General features: G+C 41.1%; 2 protein-coding genes across 5 annotated transcripts in view; both read right to left on the bottom strand.

Annotated features, from left to right (window-relative positions):
- LOC142412350 (vesicle-associated membrane protein 2-like) overlaps window positions 1-3,389 on the bottom strand; it is a 45,197-nt gene extending 41,808 nt beyond the window's left edge. The window contains exon 1 of one of the 2 annotated variants that reach the window (XM_075507408.1): window positions 3,107-3,389. In XM_075507408.1, coding sequence (XP_075363523.1) covers window positions 3,107-3,108 — 2 coding nt within the window. In that variant the 5' untranslated portion in view covers window positions 3,109-3,389. The remainder of the gene's footprint in view (window positions 1-3,106) is intronic. The other variant, XM_075507407.1, reaches the window with a different exon arrangement.
- Window positions 3,390-16,910: 13,521 nt separating this feature from the next.
- PIK3CB (phosphatidylinositol-4,5-bisphosphate 3-kinase catalytic subunit beta) overlaps window positions 16,911-23,756 on the bottom strand; it is a 115,401-nt gene continuing 108,555 nt past the window's right edge. For all 3 annotated transcript variants that reach the window (XM_075507406.1, XM_075507405.1, XM_075507404.1), the window contains 5 exons: window positions 22,458-22,625; window positions 21,868-21,991; window positions 20,641-20,786; window positions 18,960-19,092; window positions 16,911-18,472 (listed from right to left, as the gene is read on the bottom strand). In XM_075507406.1, coding sequence (XP_075363521.1) covers window positions 18,335-18,472; window positions 18,960-19,092; window positions 20,641-20,786; window positions 21,868-21,991; window positions 22,458-22,625 — 709 coding nt within the window. In that variant the 3' untranslated portion in view covers window positions 16,911-18,334. The remainder of the gene's footprint in view (window positions 18,473-18,959; window positions 19,093-20,640; window positions 20,787-21,867; window positions 21,992-22,457; window positions 22,626-23,756) is intronic.

Here is a 23,756-nt window from a genome sequence, read left to right as displayed (position 1 = left end):
GGATTAATCTAATCAAAGGCACCCTGCTGTCTGGTCACTGACCTATCTGTAAACAACAGATGACATGATGCCATGAGCTTCTACTGTATATAATTACCTATTGAGATGTGACCATTGTGACCATTGAGATGTGACTGCTATTAGACTATTTTCCAGAAAGGAACAAAGCCTACAAGCACCTCAGCTTTGAGCGCCATTTTCTTCTCATCTCCCTTCACTGCTCCTCATATCTCCTCCAAATAAGTTTGTGTGCTCTCCCCTACACCTAGAACAATCTTCACAGCTGCACTGGCATGGTCCAACCCTTCTCTATTCTTGCTTTAGATCCCTCTTATATACTTCTGCTTTCATTCAACCTTTTTTATGTCACAGCTTCCTCTCCTCTGCCTTGCTTTCACCAAGGTGAAAGATGTCTGTTACCTGAATGTATCTTATCTGCCCTGGATTGTACTCACAGTGATAGAGACCACAGGGACAGATTCCCACCTGATGTAAATCAGTGCAGGTCTGCCAGGGTGATACACAATCATGAATCACAGAGAAGATGGTGAATAAGGAACACTGTTCTCTGATTTCCAGTACAACAGTAAGATCAGACGGAACCTGCTATCTGCTAGCTCAAAAACAACAGCAAGCAGCTTTCACACCCTGCATGGTCCAGCTGTGGAGCTCCTTGCCACAGGACACTGCAAATGGAGCAACTGGACACCTTCCTGAAAGAACAACAAAACCCATTGGGAGTCATGAAATACGAAGAACTCTCCTCAGATTCAGACACTCCCTAAGCCTTAAATCACCGGAAACTGGGAAAGTACTCTGGGAATACCACTGCATACCCACTGTTTTCTTGAACTCTTCACTGAGCACTCCCTGCAAGCTGCTTTAGGGGACAGCACACCAGGATAGATAGAGCTGTCAATTGACCCAGTGAAGAAGTTCTTTACTGACACTGGTTCACACCAGCTGAAGACACAGCATCGTGTCCCACATGCGTGTCTGCATACACAGGTGAGAAGAGTCTATGTTTGCAATACTCTATAGGTGTAACAGCAGAAGAAGTAACCTCTACAGAGTATTTGCTGCTCAATAGCAATTAGCTTTTATAGTCCAGTGAACTACAACTGTAGCTGCTGCTACAAGTCAGTAGCTAATACGCATTTATTTCTGTTGTTCATCAGTAACTCAGAAGCTACTGTGACATGATATTCACGCAGATGTTCAAAAAAAAGTTTTCATTACAATATCTGCAATGAAACAGAAGCCAACTGACACTGCCAATGACAAGCTGCTTATTTGTCTTGGCTTTGTTTCGATTATCAAACTGAAAGTCTATATTGCCAAAATAGACAAAAACTGCTTTCCCTTTTTCTTGTCGTTTTTGTCAGAAGTCTGATACAAGTCCCCTACAGAAGAAGTATGACCGAGTTATATTAGTGTCACCCTTTCCACTTTATTTACAAATGCTCTCATGAACACCGACATACACCAAGACTGAAATACAGGTTACGTTAAATGTTATCTGAGTTACTCCTTTGTGTCTGAACAGCTTAGATTGTATAATACTGCAGCAGCAAACTCTTGTATTAATCATTGAAGAACAGCTCACATACAAATAAAAGTATTGGATGTCATCATCTGGTTCTTGATATAAACACAACTAGGCAACAAAAGCTTACAAAGAGCTGGATTTTGCTAGATGGAGTTCAGTGTTTACATAAGGAATCTTCTTTTAGATAGCAATTTTTTTTACTTCCAAAGAGTTCCTTGCTTTGGAAACATTTTAGACAACACTGACAGAAGCTTATTGTCTGAGATACTATATAGGAAATAGCATTAAAGAAAAAAGCCAGCATTTCAGAGTATGTGATTGTAGACTCTATCTTGAAAACCCCTCACAAAGAACAGTTGGTTACTAGAAATATTTTAAAAGTAATTTAATCACAGATTGCCAGGACTGTTTCCACTCCTCACCTTGTCTGAATCAACCAAGCTCCAGTTCTTCCAAGACCACCCAATACCAGCAGGTATTTGGTTCCACACACCACATGTGAGCGACTGTTTTAGACATCTTCTCTGGCTGTCCCTTAGGAGTCACCGGGAATGAGCAATCAGTTGGGACGATAGTAAAATGATGCATTTAGCTACCTGCATTCTTTTGTGAATGAACAGGGGTCTGATCAATTCCTACTTACCTCAGCACAATTCTGGTTTCAGAATTGGCTTTGGGGGTTTCCTCACTGCCTAGCAGAGAATGTTAACGCTTTAATTAATGCTGAATGTAAAGACTCGGAAGAGATATTTGAAGAGATGCAAACAAGAAGGAACAGATTATTATCAAGCGCTGCTGACAGGAAGCCATTGGTACTGGAGATGGTGAGGCTGAATTGATCAGACAGCTAGTATTTGAGAGAGAACATTTAATTAAACAGTGGAAATAAACAGGACCCAGCAGCTGTGGATCAGCAGCACTGAGTGACTCAGGCTATTGAACAATCCTGGTTTGAACCTGTTGAGGACCTTGGCCCAGCATTTCCTTTCGAGTATTCATCCGAGTTAGAAACGTGTCAATAATCCTCTCCGCTGCTGCCTGGCAGCTGGATAAACAGCAGCGAGAGCCCCATCTAAGTGCTCACAGGTTAACGGCGGTAGCAGACGGACCAGACGACTCCGGCTGGCTGAATTACACACGCCAAGCCCCACGCCCTGGAAATCCTTCCTCGGAGCCGGCAACCGCACGGATGCCACCCACAAGGGCTACGGCAGCTCCAGGCATCGCAGTCCCCTTTCCGTCCCTCCACCCCACCCCGCTGCACACCCCGCAGACACCCGGCGGAGGCCGGACCGCAGAAGTTAATCCCCCCGCGGCCGCGGAAGCAACAGGGCAACACCCGCTGTTTCTCCGAAGTCTGCAGAGCAACTCTCCCGCCCCCGCGGCGGCCGTGAACTTTCCGCGCCCGTCCCTTCGCGGGGCGGCCCGCAGCGCAGCCGGCCGCGGGACAGGGGCGTGGGCCGCGCCCCGGGCAGGGCCGGTGGCCTCCGGCTGCGCGGGGCCGGGCCGGGCAGGGCAGGGCCGGGCGCCCGGCGGCGGGGCTGCCCGGGTACTCACATGGCGTGCAGCCGAGCGGGTGCCGAGCGGTTCAGGGTCTGCTGCCTCCCTCTCCAGCAAAGATGGCTTTCCGGCTCTGCTCCTGCTGCAAGCAGTCTCCTAGTACTGTAGGCACTGTTGCTGAGATAGGAGGGGTAGGCACCGGCTACTGAGCATGCCTGTGCCTCACATCACAGAGTAGGAAGTAGAGGCAGGGCACAGAGGTACCCCCTCCCCACCCTCACGCCAGGCAGGAGAAAGTCCTAGAGCGACCAAGGCAATCGGAGCCTCCCGCTCCTGCCCGCGTCGCGCCTCCTCCCCGTGCCCAGCAGGCAAGGTCTCGCTGGGGTGTGGCTACCAGAGCTGGGCTCATTTCAGCCAGGAGGCTTGGGGGGGTTACTTAGATGAAAACCTTTGTCTGTTTCTGTAACCACCCTCTGTCTTTCTCCCTCTCCGCTCTAGAAAGAAAAAAGGAGAAACGGGAAAAAAAAAAAAAGAGAAAAGAAAATCACGAGAGGTAGTGCAGTGCAATCTGTGCTGTCATGGGCGAGTCCTTGCAAATGGAAAAAAGCAAGTTGTCAGGATTGTAATTCCTACCCATAACATAGAGCAAAACCAGAGGCAGATAAGCCACTGGATCAACCATTGCTTCTTAAATGATTGTGTCTCTCGGATGAAATACAGCTGTATTTCAGTCTCCATATTCAAGTCTCCATGGTCCTGGCTTTGACTTCTTGCAGCCTTCACCCCGCACTCAACCTAGGTCCAGGCATCCAATCTCCCCCTTGAATCCCCTTCATTAACGTTAGCACTTCCTTGCACACCCCCCGCCCCTGTACAGAAAAAAAAACTTCTTCTGAAGCAGAACATGCTCCTTTGCACTTAAACCAAGGCCATCACATACTCTAAACAGAGGCCAAGGAAGAAGAAAGTCTACACAGTTTTTGAAGAAGTGGGAACTTAACTTGGCCGTCCCCAAGGATACCTTGTTCCATTTTACTTGTAAAAAGATACTCCACTGGTCACTGCCTTCACTAACTTCCCATCAATTTCAGTGACAGCTAGCATAAGCCTTTAAAACCAGGTATCTACCCAAGTAAGGCAAGGGCTTACCCACAACACAGAGGAGCTTTTATAAGTATCTAGACCTCAGATCTGGGGTGCCTGTTGGGGATAAAGTACACCGGTGTCATCAGATCAAATCTGTGTTTTCTGCATGTGGAAGCCAAAGAAAAGATGGGTTGTTCCTCAAAGCAACAGGCAAAGGAACAGGTACTAGGGGTGAGCAATGCATCAGTCCCAATTTCTAAACTCGGTATCAACCAGTTGAACATTTTCATGGGGAAAGAAAGTAACCAGGGAACATGACAACACCCACAGCAGTGGTACACAGCCAAGACATTAGGACACTCAGTTGTTGCCTAAATCCAGGCTCAGATGCTATCACAGCCCGATTCAGATGCAAGCCCCCAGCTATCAGCTCTGCAGGGAAACCAGCCCCTTGGGAACGGTGCAACACCTCACAGCAACTTAGTCACAGGAACCTTCCTTCTCCCTCCGCTGCCTGAGAGCTCACTCACTGTGTTAAAGACTCATCATACCTACTGCCACTGGAGGGTGATTCTGTATCTTCTACTGAAGCTAATTATTTGCATGAATAAATATATATCACTTAGGGCAGCACTCTGAGCCTTAGTTTTCTACATTTGACCACATCACTAAGGGCTTGCTCACATACTGCAACTCGTAACAGCCTGGCCCTGGGAAACTTTTCCTGATGGAAGTAAAAAACACTTCAAACTGGATTTCTCTATGAAAAGCTGGAGTTTCAACCAATTGGCATGCCCTGATGACAACCAGAAGATTCCTGACTAGCTTTAAGCTTTATCCATCCACAGACCACTTGGCTCAGCACTTCTCATCTGGAATTCCTCCATAACTCTTTCCTCCTGAGGACAGTTTACTTTTCAGATATTCTAGATGATATGATACCTCTATAGCATACAGCCACACCAACACCCACACATAGACTTCAGCCCAGTATTGGGACAACCTGCTATAGGTACATTATCTTCCTAGTCCTCAAACCCAAAACACATTTGAATACTGAGGAAGTGAAAAGTCATGCATGGCTAGTGTGGCCAGGAGCTCCTGGGACAGAAGGACCCACTATCTAGACCTTCCTGCCCTTCCTGTGGTATCACTTCATATCCCTACTATATGGAGGGCGGAAGAAGTAACTATTGATGCTAGACCAAAGCTCGCAAGACTCGAAAAAATCCTGGAAAACCCCAAACCCAACATGAAACAGTTGTAATATATAAACTATCCAGAGCACCTGATACACTGTTTATGCCGACTTCATGCCAGCTTTATCCTGATTGAAGGAGAACAGAAAATACCCACGTAAGCATAAAGGTAAAATGGCAGACAGACTGCTTTAGCAGAAGTGTGCCAGTACAGGGATTCACACATTGTGACCGTAGTGCAGCTTAAGCTAGATCGGTGCACCACATCATATGGCCACAGCTTGCTTTGATCTGATACAGGAGAGCTCTCAAAACCGAATTAAGTAACATAATTGGACTGTGGCCTTACTTGCTAAAGAAGAATTTCCTACCAGCTAACGAAGGCATCACCATTCCAATCCAAGAAGGCTCATTATCCTGAAGAAAATACAGCTAAGCTGGGGGACATTTTCCTTTAGCCCTACATTCCCTTGAGATTGCAGCTTGCCATTAAAGGCTACCAAAGCCTTTGGTGTAAGAAGAGATGCAGAGACACCCTGTGGTGGCAAAAATAACATGATCAGAATTAGTTCAAACAGCTTAAATTTTATTTAATTAAGACACAGAACTGGAGCAGAAAAGCTGCATCCTGGGGACACAGAGAAATCTTTCCCAAGTTGCTAGTCATGCCATTTTCTCTCTCCAGACCTCCTTTCCTGTCTGGCGTCTTTTGCCCTGTGTGTCTGCATGACAGTCCCTGCCATGAAGATTTACCTCTTGTTCTGTTCAGTTCTTTTACCCCAGGGGATATCGACTGGGTCAGGGCCGCTGTGCGCTGCTGCAATTGGAGGGCTGGCTGTGGAAATGCCCAGTTTCTGGAAAAGTTTCCTGTGTCTTTAGCCTGCCAGACCTAGGTAGGGAAAACTATCGGTCTCATTTGTAAATTGTTGGGTTTGTTGTTTTTTTTTTTCCCCACACCATCCATAATTCATACTTTGTCCTGAAATCGTATTTATAAACATGAAGGCAGTTACAGAGGCACCACTACACTGCTCAGGTAGTCCAGGAATGAAAGCAGTCAACAGCAAGTATCAGTGCAAATCAGTTTTGACATCTGAAGTCTTGCAGGTACTAGACCTTGCTTATAATTAACTAGAGACAACCTACAGATACAACACTGAGGTTCTTGAAAATGCTGTCTGCTGCTGTTGCGTGCTCTTCATCTGAAGGAAACATATTTTCTCCCAGAACTACAAGTAGGATTCCCATTTTAAAGAGTCATTATGTAATCTATAGGTTTACGGACTGACCACATAATAAAGTAAATCTCAGGGCTAGCCACAGTAACTATTACTGGTTACTTTAGCTCACAAAACAAAAAGCCACTATTGCTGTGGCTAAGTAAGAAAGGTGAGGGTAATTAATTGGTATATTGAAAGCAACGGAAGTCAAGTTTCACAAGATTTAAGCAGAGAAGAAAAGCAAGGCGAAGAAATCAATTATTCAAATACTGGGTATTCAAATCTTCTGATCTGGCAACACATTTAAACATATAGTTAAAGTATAGGAGGAATTCCCCCTGCACCATTAGAATTAGTTACACTGGAAACTCAGCACAGCCAGAAAACTTCATCTTTAAAAGAATAGAAATTAAATACTATACAACATATGTCCAAAGTACATTTTTAAAAAAATTATTGACTAAAAGACTTTAGAAAAGACCCCTTCTGTGCATCTTCGATTCTTTGTCACCAATTTCCACATACTTACATCTGTACTTTCAATGTTACATTTTCCTCTCTTGATCTTTTAGACAAGTGGAATTAGTACTGAAAGATCCTGCAGTGAGAAGCCTTTGAAGCTAACTTCTCAGAGGTAAGGTAGATTCCTGCCTCCCTGGTTGCTGATTTTATTAGCCACAGATTGGTCTGTTCTGCAAAGCTTCACCTCAGCATCACTGTATGCCTAAAATGGGTCTTGAACTTGCAGATTGTCGCAAATTAAAAACTGAAGGGAAGCCTATAATTGTGTGCAACTTTCGTTCACAACTTTTATTCATTCCTTAATAGCATAGTAATTCTTTAGTAACAGTTTCCTTTTACAGGTCAATGAACTGTTTGTAATTTCTTTCATAAATAGTCTTTTCTGCCATTTCTGTGGGAGAAACAGGTCCAACTTACCCAGGTTCTGTTAAAAAGCTGGGTGTCTCATTACCGAGCATGAGTAGCAAGGTGTGTCACTCTTTGTTCCTCGAGGTATTCACAGTTTCTTGTTAATGTGTGTCAACAGGTAATTTTGGTAAATAATTATAACATAATGAAAAACTGTTTCAGGGTGTGATCCTGCAAAGCATGTCCACAGTGAGTCCCTGCTGCCTGCATATATCCTACTGTAAGAACTGGTTAAGGAGAACTGTCCTTAAAAGGCTGGGGGTGGGGGGGGACGGACACGGACACGGGGGACAGGGGGGAAGAGATGAAGAGTAAAATCAGAAAAGTGCATAGTTCAAAATGGTTGTCAGTTTTGTTTTTAAGCCTACAAACCTTGTGTGACTTGTTTTAGATGATTTACGGAAAATATTTTGAAGAGGTAGGAACAGACAAGCGCTTCCAATCATTAGGAGCGGGTGAACGCAACCCTCCAAGTCAAGCAACCAAAAGTTAATGCAATTAGCAAGTATCAAATGTAGAGCAGAGAGACTAATTCAATCAGAGAGGCCAAAGGGATAATTCTTGGAGACAAAGCAATGCAACACGGAAATGCAGACTAATCAACTGCTTTATCACAAGAAAAAGAAAACAATTTCCAAGCCTTAACTAAAATCCCCAGTTGGTTCTTCATCTTTTCAGGGTTCTGGTTTTCGCTTTGCAGTGTTTGTTCCATCTCACATTTGTTTCACTGCTTCTGTTCTCTGCGCAAAATTGTTTCATTGGCTCCTGGTTCTTTGCTTTTATCAAACGAGCCGCCTCCTCTCTTGGTTTTCAGCAACTAGCCTAATGATGAAAGAGAGCACGTAGAGGGAAATATTTATTATATTTAATGTCCAAGCTTTCTTTCCATAATTACATGGAATAGTAGTTGAGCAAGAATATCCAGAGTCGCCTTGTGTCTGCAGGATTTTTCAAAGCAGGTATTTCCTCCATCTGATGGAAAGCGGCTGCTCACTGATCTCGACTAAACCTTCTGCGTAACCAGGACACTTACAGGTTTGTAGAGTAACAGATCCAGACCTCACCAGGTGCAAGGCAGTAAGAGAGAGACTTTTGAAAAGCTACTCAGACTTCTGCCTTCATCTAAGCAGGTGCTGTTGTTACGACAGATAAAATGAGCTGGCACAAAGGAAAGAAGGAACTCACAGAAGAAAGCATAGGAGATGGGAAGCACAGCCGAAAAAAGCGAGAGCAACTATTTAAGAAGAGATTTTCTGGATTTAGCCTCTTCTCTGGGTCTCCTAAGAATAAACTGTAAGTACATCCAAGATTATATTTTGTATACATTTTTAACCAAGAAATTTTATAAGTATTTCCAGAGCACCTTTCAAAGAGCCACAGACACCTTTGTTACCTCTGCTCTATTAACTGTTTCACAAACAAGGAAACAGTTATGGGCTGATTAAACAACTTGGTCTAAAAACTAGCAAGTCACTGGCAGAAGTAGGTATGAAATTAAGATCTCCAAACCTTGTGTGTCTGCGTGTTTGTCTTATAACCATTTCCCTATGCTTCCTCCCACCCAGCAAGAGAGGTTTGGAGGGGCAGCATCTCTATTCCTCCACATATGCACAAACGCTGCCAGTTGTGACAACCCAGGACGCAGTTTCTAGGAATAACATTGCTGCTGTTTTTGTTGCACCAATATTCCTAGCTCCAGGGTATAACGGACAGCGGCAAGGTATGGGCAGCAGCCAAAATCACTGTTCAACAAAGTCAGTGCTACTAAGTTTCTTGAATCAGAGCATAATTATTGCTTATGTTCCTATAATAGTGCCTTTATGCTTACTAGTTTTCAGATAGAAGAAAAAAAAAAAAGAAAAAAAGACAAGCAATGCAAAACTATTCCTTTTTTAACCAAAGTAAGCAAAGAAGCAAAAATGAGTTTGAGCTTACTCTGTTGTGCATGTATTAGCTTTGAGTTATTGTCATCATTCTTATGGGATTTGAAATTCTCTTCTTAAGTCTTTGTACTTGATATTATTCTTCCTTAACATGAGGTAAACTTAGCGTATGCATCATGCTAAGATCAGGAGTAATTTCCAAAAAGTGTCTTCTCTCATCCATTACAAGAGCTGTTTTCTATACAGATCTCCTAAAAAGAGTCTGTCTCTGATAATTATCATGAAATTACCGTCTTAGCAGGAAGTGCATGCAAGTCTCAGCAATTACTCAGCTAACTACATTAAGCTTGATAGCCACAGCAGCTGGTTACAAGCTCGACATAAGATTAAAATACACTACCCAGAAATGATCCTGAGCACCAGATTCTTCTCTCAGACTGATCCAATTGCAGAACAACTAATACCAAAGGCTTTGCTTTGGGATTTATCTTGCTGCACTGCTGAGGAACTGGACTGGAAACATAGTCAAACATCCAAGGAGTTAGCGAATTACAGCTGTGAATTTTCTCTGTTGTCCATAATTTCACTGAGCCATGCATTCGGGAGGCAGACAAGTGCAACTGAAGCAGTAAAATTATGCTTTCCAGGCCTTGATCCTTATTTGTAAGTGATGAATACGGATTTTCCCCAGTTTGATCTAAAAAACCCCAAAACAGTAATGTAGCGTCCTTCTCCTGTGGTACTCTCGCATTAAGGGAGTCAGTCTTCAGATGTTACTGGAGGTATTTCTACAGACACATTGCATGGCAGTGGCTTTTAAACACATTCAAGTACTCAGGGCCTACAGAACTTTCACAGTGGTGTAGCCAAATCAGAGCATCCCTACAGTTCAGCACTGGTTTGGGAGCTCTTGTAAGGGATTATGTAGGTTAGTGCCTTGAAGTACTATTTTATATAAAATATAATGGTATATAATTCGATCAAGAGTGCTTTTCTTTCAGCCCTTCCATCTCTGTTCAAGGATAATGCAATATAGGGCTTATCTACTAGCCAGCATAATTATTAGTGCATGCAAAAGGAAAAAGAAACTTTGTGAACAGGTGAGGTCTACTAAGTCAGAAGCCCGTAATTTAGATACACAGAGCTATATGAAATTTGTCTTCGTGCAAACACGAGGGTCATGCCACGATCACCCACAGAAAAGCTGCATATTAAAGAACTGAGTAGAAAGCTCCTACCTAGCTTAGTTGACTTATGATTTTTTTACATTTTTGTTTAAATGGTGACAATCCTTTTAAGAATTCTATGTTCTAAAACTAATGGCTTGTCACTGCCATCACAGCACCAGCGCCAGGCTCTGCTTTTTCTGTCCATTCCTGTTTTCTGCAGGCAACCAGACATTGCACCTGCTCCTAGTGTGTCATAGGTAAAGCCTCAGGAAGGGTTCATAAATCACACGCTTAATTGCTTCTGCTGACTCATTCGTCTAGGAGGTGTATCGGTTAAACTTGTCACCTTTCTTTCTGACTGTTCTAGCCCTCAGGGACGAAGTCAGCTTTTCGAAGACAAGAGGAGATGTTTACACAGGAAAGGTTTCAAAAAGCTGAAGCCAGCGCGGGAGGAGGTATGTTCTTTAAGGCAGCCGCACTCTGGGAAAATGTGTCCGAAATGTGAAATCCTCGTCTGCCGAAAGTGTGAGACACTGCATTCAGAAAGCAGCTTCATTGCCCACAGCCTGCTTGATCACTACGACCGAGGAGGAGATGCCAGCTGTAGTACATTGATTGCAGAAAGTCAAGTACGTAGAGGTGATTAAAGATTTGGTGTGGGTGCCTTGTTGGTACCTGGCTACATCCAAAATGCTAAAGCTTGGATCCATTCAGGCTGACTGGATCTTCGGTCTGCACAATCTGTATGCAGCGTCAGCGATTACAACCACACTGTAGTTCATACTTACTGTATGTAGCAGATGCACATTCACTACGTTAACTAGCATAAACTCTGCAAACAAAGATTTGTAAGTAGGAGCTAAAAGTTTCTTAGCTATTAAGAACGGGGAATTGTTTCAGAAACATTCTCAAAGAGTTTTTCCTCTCAAGGAAACAAGATTATCCCACTGAGCTGCAAAACAGACAGTGAATATTAAATGCAGAACCACTGAGTGCATTACACTTATTTGTAATGCCTAGATATGTTTCAGTGTTGTTGGTCTGGAATATTAAACTTTTAATTTATTTTTAAATTAACTAGCATGGGTATGCAATTTGATGGGGGAAGGGGGGCTTCTAAAGGCTCTCCTGGCCACAAAAATTGCAGATGACATTCAAATTCCCTTCTAGAATTTCTGAACTTTTACAGACTTTCAACTCCTGACTTATGATCCAGCACCTCTCCTTAAAAGGAGCAATAATGATCGCGACTCACAATGTATTTAAGCCTTCTTTGGGTTTAAGATCTGTGTAGTACAGCACCAAATAAAACAGTATTCAAAGTTTAAGCATACCAGTGGAACCCACACCTTGAGATGTGTCTCCGTTCCCTTCACAGTGCATGGAAGGACTTGCCCAGCGACGATCAGGAGAGCAGCACGGTGACTAGCCAATACACAATGGTAGGCGGTGGGTGGCATTAAGGTCCAGGCATACATACACGAGATTATTTACCTTTATGGAATTCACAAATACAGATTAAGGGTGGAAGTAGCCTCTGGAGCAGATCACCCCAAGCCTAGCAGCATACATCTTTTCCTCCCATGCCAACTGGCACAACTCTATATGCAGGATGAATTCCTTGTTATTTGGAAGGGAACAGGCTAAACAGACTTTGTCTCACATAGCCATTAATACTAAGGGTTCTTTTATTTAGCCAAGCAGACAGAACATGGGCTGGGAAGTTTGGACCTCTGTTTCATCACTTCTCTTCGTAAGTCCCAAGCCACTAGTCCATAGGGGAAAGGACTCACTCTCTCTCTCTGTCCTTCCCGCTCCCCTTTTGGAGCTGTTCTATTTTTGTTCCAATGAATGTTTGGTAAGGGGACCGGAATCCAGATTTTTTTTTCCATCCCTAGGGAATACTTTAACTGAGCTATGTCATCCATTCTTGTGTTGCTCCCCACCCGCATCACGGAAAACAGTTTCAAGAGGAGGAATTCAGAGCCACATTCCCACATTCCAGAGTATCCTGAGCAATACTGCTCAGCTCCCTTCGCGGTACCTCAAACAAACACTCAATGCTCCTTATGCAAACGAGGTAGAGACAATTTCAGAAACTAGATTGCGCTGCTTTGCCCATGTCATACAGGTGGTGAGATCACAAATGCGCATCCAGAGAATGCTCACAGGTAAGATACGTAGGAGAAAACCTTAGGCAGGATTCACAAATAGGAATGAACCACTGTCAGGTTCCTCACTTCTGCCCAGACTTTAGTGGTTCTGGGCACTCCCAACAAGTGTCCAGACTTCCTGCCCAAACGTAGACTTCTAAAGCCAAAAATTAGATCTTACAAACATCCTTGCTCTACAAGGGTTGTAATCCCTCAGAAACCATGTTTCCATGGTGCCTGATTGTTGCTTCCGCTCATTTGCTTCATAAAAGCCAAACGATGCCTGGCAAATCAGAATTAACCTTTTACATTTCTCTCTGACTGCTATACTTAAACTGTGATCCTTCACAGGTTTCCCAAGAATAAGCCATGCCATTACTTAAGAAATATATATTCATCCCCATCCCTCTTCATCAAGCTATCCCAGGGGAAACTTCTTCAGATAATCACCTGAGGAAAAGCAAGGTGACAGACTGAAAGGATGAAGGACGAGCTCATCACAGCAGCATTATTTTAAATCTGACAGTCCAATAGAGGAAAACCTGTTAAAATAGGTTACATAGTTGAGCTGGCTTTTAGCCAAGTGTCCTACAGGTGACATAAAAAGTAAAGTTCTATCTGCATCTGACTGGTAGAATTTTTCCTTGTGGTTTGCTAGAGGACACACAGTAAGTTCCTCATGCAACTATTAGGTTGGAAAGGCATTCAAGTAATAGTAGTATGCAAACCCAGCTCACTAAAGGAAAAAGCTCTCTCTTCTCACTTCACCAACAGGTCGTGCTTCTTTGCTACACTGCTTGAAGAACAGCTAGTAATATGAGCAGGGTAAATAATTCCCTGGTCAGCACTGGTGGAAGCACATACCCTCTTCTTGATCAGTCATGAAGTCATGCTTGGAAAGAATAACTATGAGATTTTTATTATGCATTGAGGTAGCACGAGCAGCACGGTACTCAAGTTTTGTCAGTAGCATTAGCTGTTAAAATTACTGCGCCTTTCCTGGATGAGCTACTGAAATCTGCTTCAGAGATCTGCTTGGTACTGCGTATTCCCAAGACCACGTTTGTTCCTTCTGCGCACTCAGGTTTGTATGAAAGAGTCCCCCAGTGTCCCCATGGAAACATCATAAAATCCAGCTCTGCTGACTCCCCAGCCCCTGAACAAACAGCTATTTAGCTGTGCTCCCTAAGTGAGCGACCCATGTGGGCATGAGGTTACGCCTGCTGTTCCCACAGAGGAAGCTTTCACATCCACACCATCTAAACAAATTTGCTAAGGAAAGGCAAAGCTAGTTTTCTGAACTGACATGCCAAAATATGGAAGATCAGAAGTTCCTATGTCCATTTAATCACTTGAGATTTTATGATTATGATCTTACTGTGACCGATTTGCAAAGATAGTCCAGTTACAGAAATGATTTCACTACTAACCTTATGCCCAATCTATATCCACCAACAGTCAGTGGCAGACAGATGTGCCTCAAACAAAACAATTTTGCACTGGAAATAGTAGTCAGTGTGGTATTGTGGTCAGGCAATAAAACCACTACCTGGAGCTTAGTCTGACTTTTATCTCATGAGCCAAGCCAGAATGAGGCACATTGGTCTATGAAGAAACCACAGCCATACGTAAACTGTAAAGTCCAACAGCAATGCAGCATTGCCATCTTGTATGCCACCTACTAAAACTTGCTTTCCATCAAGACAGCTCTACTCCCTCATCTCTCGGCAGTATTATGCCAGACAAGTTATTTTTAAAATTATTTTAAGAAAACTTGCCAGCAACTGGCATGCATTATGTGAGTACAGGATTTCAGTTTTAGATTTTAAAGCCAGCTCAGACACATAATTATATGAATACAATATATTGTGAAAGAATAATAATAGAAATACTGATTACATACTTAAAAGATTTAGGCTTGAAATCATTCCTAAAGAATAAAGCTATGATCATAGCCTGACACATTAATTATTAAGAGCCTGTACTATTTAATTATCTGATTTCAATAGCTCTGGGAAATTAGGAATATTGGACTCTATTATACTAAATATATGAATAGGCTCTGTCGAAGGCATTTGCTAGAACGTGAATGACTTAACAATCAACACACCACTGTCAATAAAACCGATACAAGCATAAAAGGGAAAGGAAGCAACTCCACTGGTGACAGGCAAATCCATGGGAACTCTTTCCTTGGAAATCAAATACAGGACAAGCAGGAGTGTAAAAGCAGCATTTGTCACCATTTGTCACAAATCAAATGATACAAGGTAAAGAAAGCAAACCTATCAAGTAATCATGCAGTCAAAAGAAAAACAGAACAAATTTATACAATATACACACTACATGTACCCAATTTCAGTTGTTGCTTTTAAAGCAGTCTAGGTATCTTTTCCCCCGTCAGATACAATGAAGGCCTTGAGAAGCAGAGTTGGTTTAAGAAAAGTCATTTTTCCAGTGGAAATATGCAGACCAGATGAGAAGTAGACTTGGAGAAAAGTAATTAACATAACATGTTAATTACTGAACTGAAGGTGTTTTATACCAAAGTCATAGCTTATGTTTCTTTTCTACAGTTGCATAAAGCCACATCCTTTCCAAAGCTTCCACATTTAAAAAGGTTGTTTCTACTCACTGTTATGAACAAAATCTTTAAACTCTTGTATTATAATCTGACCATTTGATGCCTTCTGAATTCTGCAAACAGTCTAAAATAATGGGTCAGAAGAATAAAAAAAATATGATTCCACTCAGCCCAAATTAACCTACCATCTTAACACTATAGCTAGATACTGGGAGGTAAGTACAGAAATAATTAATGGACTGATGTGACAAAATTCCAGTATTCTCCTCTTGGATGACAAAATGTGGAGGACAGAATGTCTCTCCTCCTACTTTTCACAAAGCTGTTCATTTATTTATTTATTTGAATGAAAATCTGTATGGCACAAGCTGTAGCACGGATAATGGAAACCCAGGGAAAGTGGTGATCTCTTTATTGATAGAATTCAGCAAACCAGTACTCCACTCAAAACTTAACATGAAGGTATCACAAAATTAACCTGGGTTACCTTATAAATACTGCTTCATGTAAGGTTCATCCCTGAGAGGTCAACCTGGAAAAGCACTCTTGTGAGATGTGCTATCCTCTCAGCTATCTGAAGACCAAGTAAGTTCAATTTAAATCAGGAAAATGCATCATTCTCTTTTGCTGCCAAACATGAAAATACACCATTTAACAAGCCTCTAACTTTCCTTCCCCATTCTTGCTAATAAATTGCCAAGAGTAAACGTAGTGAAGGTAACGACAAGATATCCCATTCATGGGCTATTAGCCAATACAAATACTGAGCAGAAGTAGTATTTTCTAATCATCTCTAAATACTAGCTATCTCAAAGAAGATGGTGAGGAAATTGCCTGGCCTACCTCAAGTACTTTTATAACCGGCATTAAAGTGACATCCAAAAAAACCTCACAACACAAAACATCTTTACTCGTGCAATATCCCGGTAGTAATTGAGGGAAGCTGTTTCTGCATCTGGACATCAATGCTACTTTCTCCATTTTGTAGATGGGAATCTAAGGCATAGACTTGAATGACTTGTTCAAAGCCTCACGAGAAGCTGGGATGGAACATGGAACTGACTTGCCTTTTTAGCTATGGATATTAAGATGCCATCATGCTCCCTCCTATCACATACCTTGCACACCGGCCCCAAGCAGCCAAGGTGAACTTGCCAACTTTGTCTAGAGTTCTGGGAAAGGTTACGTCTCCCTCAGCAAGACAACACACCAGAGATGTCCGAGTACTCCGTCTCACAGAAAAATATAGTATGTCCAGGAATGGTTACTGAGGTATGAAACAGCTGAAGATGAAATTACTTTTTTCGGAGTTGTCCCCTGCAAAGTAGTTTCTTTTTACCCTTCCTCCCAGCTGCTTTAAAAATAAAAAAAATTTAAAAGGGAGACGTGGCACACTTTAAATGCCACTATATTATAAAAAAACCAAACAAATAAACCCCCAAACCAAACCACAAACCACTTGTTACTTTTACAATATTCTAGAAGCAGAGGTCTTTTCAGACAGGTCCTCACCCTTGGGGCTAATAAGAGCATCAAACCACTATATAAAATGCTATCCTGGCTCCCAATAGGTTCTTGATCTTTAAAAGAAACAACAAAACCCCAACACAACAACAAAAAATAATAAAACACTCTCAACAAAGTAAAACCACCTTTAATTAAATTCCTACAGAAAACAACATTTCTATGCAAACAACTGTTTAGTCAAAAAGTAAATATATATGTTTAATTCTCTTTCAAATGTCAACAAGAATTCAGAGCTACCAGTGTTCCTTGGAGAACAAGCAGTAGTTAAAGTCTATCTTGCTGATGTTCAGAAACAGTATGTTACATCTTTTAACCAGCAGTTCCCTATTGCACGTAACAAATTTGCTCTCCATTTAAGCACCTAAAAGCCTGGTACCTCACTAAATAAATTAAAACAAATCCAGTTTCTTCAGCAACCATCTTCAACATATATATCTTGGTAAAGCGACATTACTGCAAGCTTTTAATAAATACAGAAAGAAAAGATTAATGCCTTCTCATTGGTGTTTTATGGAATAATCTTTTCCTCTAAACACTTGCTTTTCCAAACATTTGGGGTTTTTGGTATGTATGCTCTAAAAATCACTGTGTGTAGTATATTTAATGAAAATTTTCCATACATAAGTCAGTACATTTGCATGGCATAACTAATCTGAGACACGAATTTCAATGTAAGGCTGTAAGGAGCCTTACTGAACCAGTTCTTGCTGAACCTGAAATAAATGTGCCTCTTAAGGAGTTGAAAACAAAGCCACAGAGGCCAAATGGGAGACCATTACCAATGAGGGATTCTCAGACATGTTTGGAATTGGCCTAACTTTCCTCTTACCGAAGGGCTGTGTGTGTTATGTCAGGGGAACAAAATTGTGCAACCCTGAACATCTGGATGCTGCATCATTTTCAAAGGTCTCTCCTCCTCCCATCTCTCACCCCTCCCTTCCCCCCCCCCCCCCCCCCCCTTACAAATATCTACGCTTCTGTTGGCAGCAGTATAAGACATTAAGCAGCTCCCTGTAGTACAATGATACTGTTGTTGCTATTTACAGTAGAAGTAATGCATCTGTGCCAGGAGGGCAGAGTTCATATGAAAAATATACACAATATGGTCATTTTTAGCCAGATTAGGATATAAAAACAAATTTACTCTTCAAGTCCCAACTTTAAACAAAGAACAGTTCTGTCAGAGGTCTTCAAACCTCCTGAGTATGTTAGAGTACATTACCCTAACGTATAAAAACAAATATTTACACCTCCATAAAGTACCAAAGAATTTTTAAAAATGCCTAGTAGCTCTCAGCGTGCAAAGTCAGCAGGAACTGATTATCCAGGATGTTCGCTATTTGTAGAGACAGTCTTGGAATCAAGCATTCAGAGGCAGAGTGCAAAAGACTCAGGAACTATTTCCGCCCATTTCTTTTTGTTGTTGTTTTGTTTTCTTTCTTATTTAAAATAAGTTTTGTTGGTCCATACTACAGATCCCCTTTAAAAACACTTATCAAGGTAACATTCAGCTTAGTGCAAACGCAAAAATCTTCTAGGATCTGTAATCTTTTCGAACAGTGTGAGCCATCCAGTTCACTTTAGTAGTCCAGCTTTCCCGGAGTGCTTCATCAAACTTTTGCTTAAATTGTTTTAGTGCTTCTTCCTCAGTCTTCCCTAAGGCGAGAGAGTCCTAAGATGATAGGAAAACAAGTACTGTTAGGAATTTTAAAAACCACAGTTAAGGCTTCCTTCAGCTTTCAACACAAACCACATTGTTTTTTTCTGTTTTGACACTTTTTCACCTATTATTCATTGAGCAGTGCATCAGTGGTATTTTCTGGGTTTAAAGATAAAACTAAAGAAGAATTAAGCAAATAATTTTCACCTTTACGGGTCTGTGATTGTGCATGAGCCAAGACATAAAACACCCCTGAAATGATTATATACAAGATGCAGGGATGCTGAACTCATTACAGAATGGTTGAGAGGAACGTATATTCATAGTTTCCTTTGACCGCTAGGACTGACTACAGACCTTGTTCTATACAGCTGAAAGAAAGCTTTGAGAACCACATGGAAATTTTGAGAGAAATGGAAACCAATTAAAATGTATTCATCTTAGAAATTCACATACTGGAAAAACAGTAAGTCCTGCTGAGCTACAAATCTTACTTTACCTTGAGATACTGGATGTCCTTGACAGAGGTTAGCTCTGGAAGCCCTGCAGTTAACATCAGTGCAAAGAGTGTAATAAATAGGTTTCCATGTTTTCGCAGAATCAAGTATGCTTCTTCACAATACTGGCGGAACCTTCATGTTCAACCACAAAGCACATGCAATGAAGACAACACGTGAGAACTTATGCAGTTCACAAATACATGTAACAACTTTTGGAAATTGTTATCTGGCCTAACACATGTATCGTAGGAACACAGTAACTGAAAGGACAACAGAGATGTCTACAGAACCTCCAATGCATTCCCACAAAAATATCCTATGCCTCTCCAACAAGCCCTTAAAACATTGGTACAAAAGACCAAAAGCTTCAGAAAAAGCACTGTTCTTCAGAGAGAGCAAAAAATGCCAAAGGTAATACGAGTGTCACATCTCCCTGAGAATTTGTTAGGTGAAACGCCCTGATGATCTGATATAGTGGACCTACAGTGGAAAAACAGAAGCTCTATAGCAGTCCCTACCAATCCAGCCTGTCTCTGTAGGGTAATTCCTTCCTGCAAACATGGTCAAAATTGAACTGACTGCCAGATCTGGCATAGAGACCCATCATCCAGACACCTGAGAACTTGCTCAATGTGCCCAAATATGCCACTGCCCAGTGTGCAATCTGTACATTTCCACAGGAAATGGGAAGACCCCTTCAGACTAAGATGACAAGTTATACTTCAAAGAATAAATTCTCTCCTGAGGCACTTTCCAAGTGAAAGTGGAATCCTGCTGCCGTTTGAAGTACTCCATATTCCACAGCTCTTGCACAGTCACCTAATTAGTACAGTCGCCTCACAGTCACAGCCTTTACTTCATCGTTTTAAAAATGGAGCTACAGGTTGACTTGCTCACTCTCCAGGAGAGACATGGGTCACTGGCAGTTGTTTTCCATTCTTCCTAGACACACCATTACAAATATACGTACAACTTCTTCTACCAGAAGTAGCCATAAGATTTGTCAAGCCATACCCAAGTACTTAATTTCATATCTCTGTCAATAAATTCTTCCTGTGAAAACTGATAGCAAACTGAGAGAAAAACATCCAGAATGACCCTCCCATCAATTGGCGAGAATGATACAGAAGGGAAAAAGAAAAATCTGTCTCAACAAGGAGGATCACAGGATCCCTTGTCATGTGCTTTTGTGTTCCATTGTAGGTCTCTAACCCAAGATGGGAAGGGGCATGCAAAAGCAATTATGAGCACATGGCTGTATATGCCTAAGCATCCAAGTAAGGCCAGGATTGATTAGCACACTGAATTAATGGACAGAAAGGAGCCTGGTTTTAAGTCCAGTGCTTCATCTCGCTTGAACAGTAGTCTGTGGAATCCCTCCCTAGTGCCCAGTGCTGCTGAAGGTAAAAAAAAGGTGAGCCTAGGAGAATCTGCCATCTCCTCCCAGAGGAGATAGAAAGGAACTCTATCTTTCCACTGCAGAGCTGCAATTTCTGATGTATTAAGTAATTTGTGTATATACTCTAGCTCAGGTAGAGAAGTAGATAGTATTGTAAATGCATGTTAGCACACTTCCACACAAGTACAAATGAGCAAACCAAACCTAGATAAGGTTCCTGGTGTGCTGGAAATTATCACCAGAGATCATCTCAGTTACAAAGAGATCAAAATAATACTCACCGACCAAATTTTTCAGTGTTCCCTGTTTTTCCTTGTTGAATAACATGAATGAAATCATAGGTGAGTATGAAAGGTACCCGTTCCCTTTTAATTCCAAACTTGGACTTGAAGTTTCCAAGAATATGCCCAAAATCTATATGAAAGAGCTAAAAAAACAGAAGTGAAAATTAATTTCTTCAGTGAAATATTTACCTTTTCTAATATCTCTACAGGATGCTTGTATCAAAAACAGTTAACTCATAATGCTACTCTCCATAGCCCATGGTTTCAACCCTTTGCGAGTATTTAGTTTTAAGACGTTTAAAGATGTATTTAAAGTCAGTGATAACATCCACGCTCTTACGAGCAACCACTGCTACAAATCAGAGTGCAAACGGTTATCTCAGTTTTAAGCTTCTGATGTCTGCCAATAGACATCTTGTTGGTAATATCAGATTAAAAAAAAGAGCCCGATGATGAGCCCATAAGGCTCAACATCATCGTATCCAAGGGCTTCCTACATAAAGTCAGGAGCAAAGCTAGAACTTAAATTAATCTCAATGAACCTGTGACAGTGCTCCCATTTTAGAGTCAAAGATAAGGGCATTTCAGCTTTCTTCTAGTAGGTAAAAACTTAAAAGGATACTGCAAATGTCTAAAACTCTCACTTTTATAACCCTTGCTAGTTTTATAGGCAGAATAATTTAAATAAAATCAGACAAGTTACCATAGAAAGTAACAATTAAACAGGAAAACACATTTCTAAGAGTTTACCTAGGTTCTAGGTTTGGAGACTTATAGTCACAGCATTATGCTGGTACTGAGTTCCACATGGAAAATTTCTGCAGAGGTGGGCTGTAGAGACTAACTTCAGGAAAACTACACTGCTCAAAACTTGATTCATGTATTTTTAAGGATGGTCTTTTGCAAGAATACTCCAAGACTACTTTTATTCAATTAATCTGAACCATTAACAGGCCTTTTGGATGTTCGGAAAAAGTTCTATAGAACAGCCTCACTTGATACAGAATTGCTTACTAAACAGGCATTGGTTGGTCCTTCCACTAGTCTTACATATCCTTTCTTTGAAGCTCTCTTCAATTTTCAGCAAAGACATAAGTTCTAACAATGTGGGGATTTAATTTTACTGATACACTAAAGAAATTAAAAGTTCTCAAGATAATTCTTGCACAATCGTAGTTGTGCCGTAGACATACTGTAGTTATTCTGCCTACATGAGATTTTTACCTGACCATTTTTTCTGACCATGATATTGTCACTGTGTCTGTCACCAATCCCCAATACGTAAGTAGCTACACAGTAGCCGGCACAAGACAGAGTAAATTCTTCAATGGCTCGATCCAAGTCATCTCTAAAAACACAAAGACAAACAATATTAGTGCATACTACTAGTAATTCATGTCATGCCTTGAGCTCAAAAAGGATTTTTGCTTGTTTAAACCAGAAGCCCATTAGGATGCCACTAGGACTTATTTGAGAGGAAATACTCTCAAATGAGAGAACAGGTAGCCATGGAGAATAGGAGAAACGCAAGTATTATGAAATGCAACAACATCAAGGCTTGAGACCCATGTTCTGCCAAATCTAGTACAACTTACTCAACAACATGCAGTCAAAATGCTGCAAATGCCAGAATTTCAGCTGGATCACTGTTTGAATTCCAAGGGCACCATGAATCCGAGTCAGAATTTGACATACTAGAAAAATAACTAGTAACGAACCTGCCAGAAGAGCCACACATTCCTCAACATTGAAGCAGAAACTTACAGGAATTTCGTAGCTTACACTATAGATGAGAAAATAATTGTGGAAATTACCCTAAATTGTATTCCTTCAGCCAGTTTAAGAGAGCATCTTTGTTGAAGGCAGCAGCAGCAGCAACATTGCTACTATTTAACTGAATGTCAGCAATGGTTTCTGAACTAGAAACAGCCTCAATAAGGCCAGAGTGATCCCCGGTTGCTAAACAGCCATATGGCAATATCCTGAAACAAAACACAGATTCATGTTAAAAACAAAAATAGTAAGAAAGTTTCTTTAGTGTATCAATATTTTGACAGGGCTGAATATTCATGCTAATGTGAACATTAAAATCTCAAAGGTTAACATACAGATACTGCTTGCAAACTTAAAATACCAGCAATACATTTAAAACATTAATTTTTCCTATTACATACATATAGGTAAAAAAAGAAATTATAAGCAATCCTAATTTTTCCCCTTTCACTAGGGAACACAATTACTTGTAATTTTACAGAGAAACCATAGAGGGAGCCCTTTATTTTAATTTGTTAATTTACTGACTAAACAGACAGTAATTACAGTCATGTTCATTCTAGACTAAATTATTTGTGTAAATGGAAAAGAGGATCTTATCCTTTTTCCCCATTCCTCCTATTTCAACTTAAAATGCTAGGAATCCTTTTAAATATAATCATAAGCTAATATTTTCCAACTCTTACTAATTTTAAGCATAGAAACCTAATGAAAAACAGGAATACATCTTTTAAGATGTGTGTAAGAATATTCCTGTGCATTCATACACTATGCCTACTAAAAATATCTACAACAATATCATTGCATTAAAATAAGACACAGATAAAGATATGAATCAAGGAGATACGTGTCTAAATAGGTAAGTGTATTTTTCCAAAACGTTTCCTCACTCCAAATACTTAAAATGCTAAATGGAACGGCAACTTAGATGGGAGCTCAATGTATGCAATGGAAACTTAAAGCAAATTCTTTGAAGGCATTGCATCACAAATTGAGGTGTCTACTCTCGTGCCACCTCAGGTGTCATCTCAGGTCAAGAATATTATCTCAATTCTGGTCGTGGATCCATGCATAAAAGAATGGATGCCCATGCAAATCTAACTGCAGTACACAAGCTATAGGCTAGCACTCACTAACTTACAAAGCAGTATAAAAAATTCCAGGACATATTAAAATCTGTGTGCGTGTGTGTGTACATACATACATATAAGGAAAAAGAACTGGTAGGGGAGTTGGCATCGGTATTTACATATAAAACAGATATTAAGTTTGATTGCTACAAAGCAGAACCACATCTCTTAACTGACATAGTCTATTATCCCAAGCCATAGAAGAAAAAC

Source organism: Mycteria americana, chromosome 7 (assembly GCF_035582795.1).
Source record: "Mycteria americana isolate JAX WOST 10 ecotype Jacksonville Zoo and Gardens chromosome 7, USCA_MyAme_1.0, whole genome shotgun sequence".
NCBI lineage: Eukaryota > Metazoa > Chordata > Aves > Ciconiiformes > Ciconiidae > Mycteria > Mycteria americana.
This window is presented reverse-complemented; position numbering and strand designations above follow the sequence as displayed.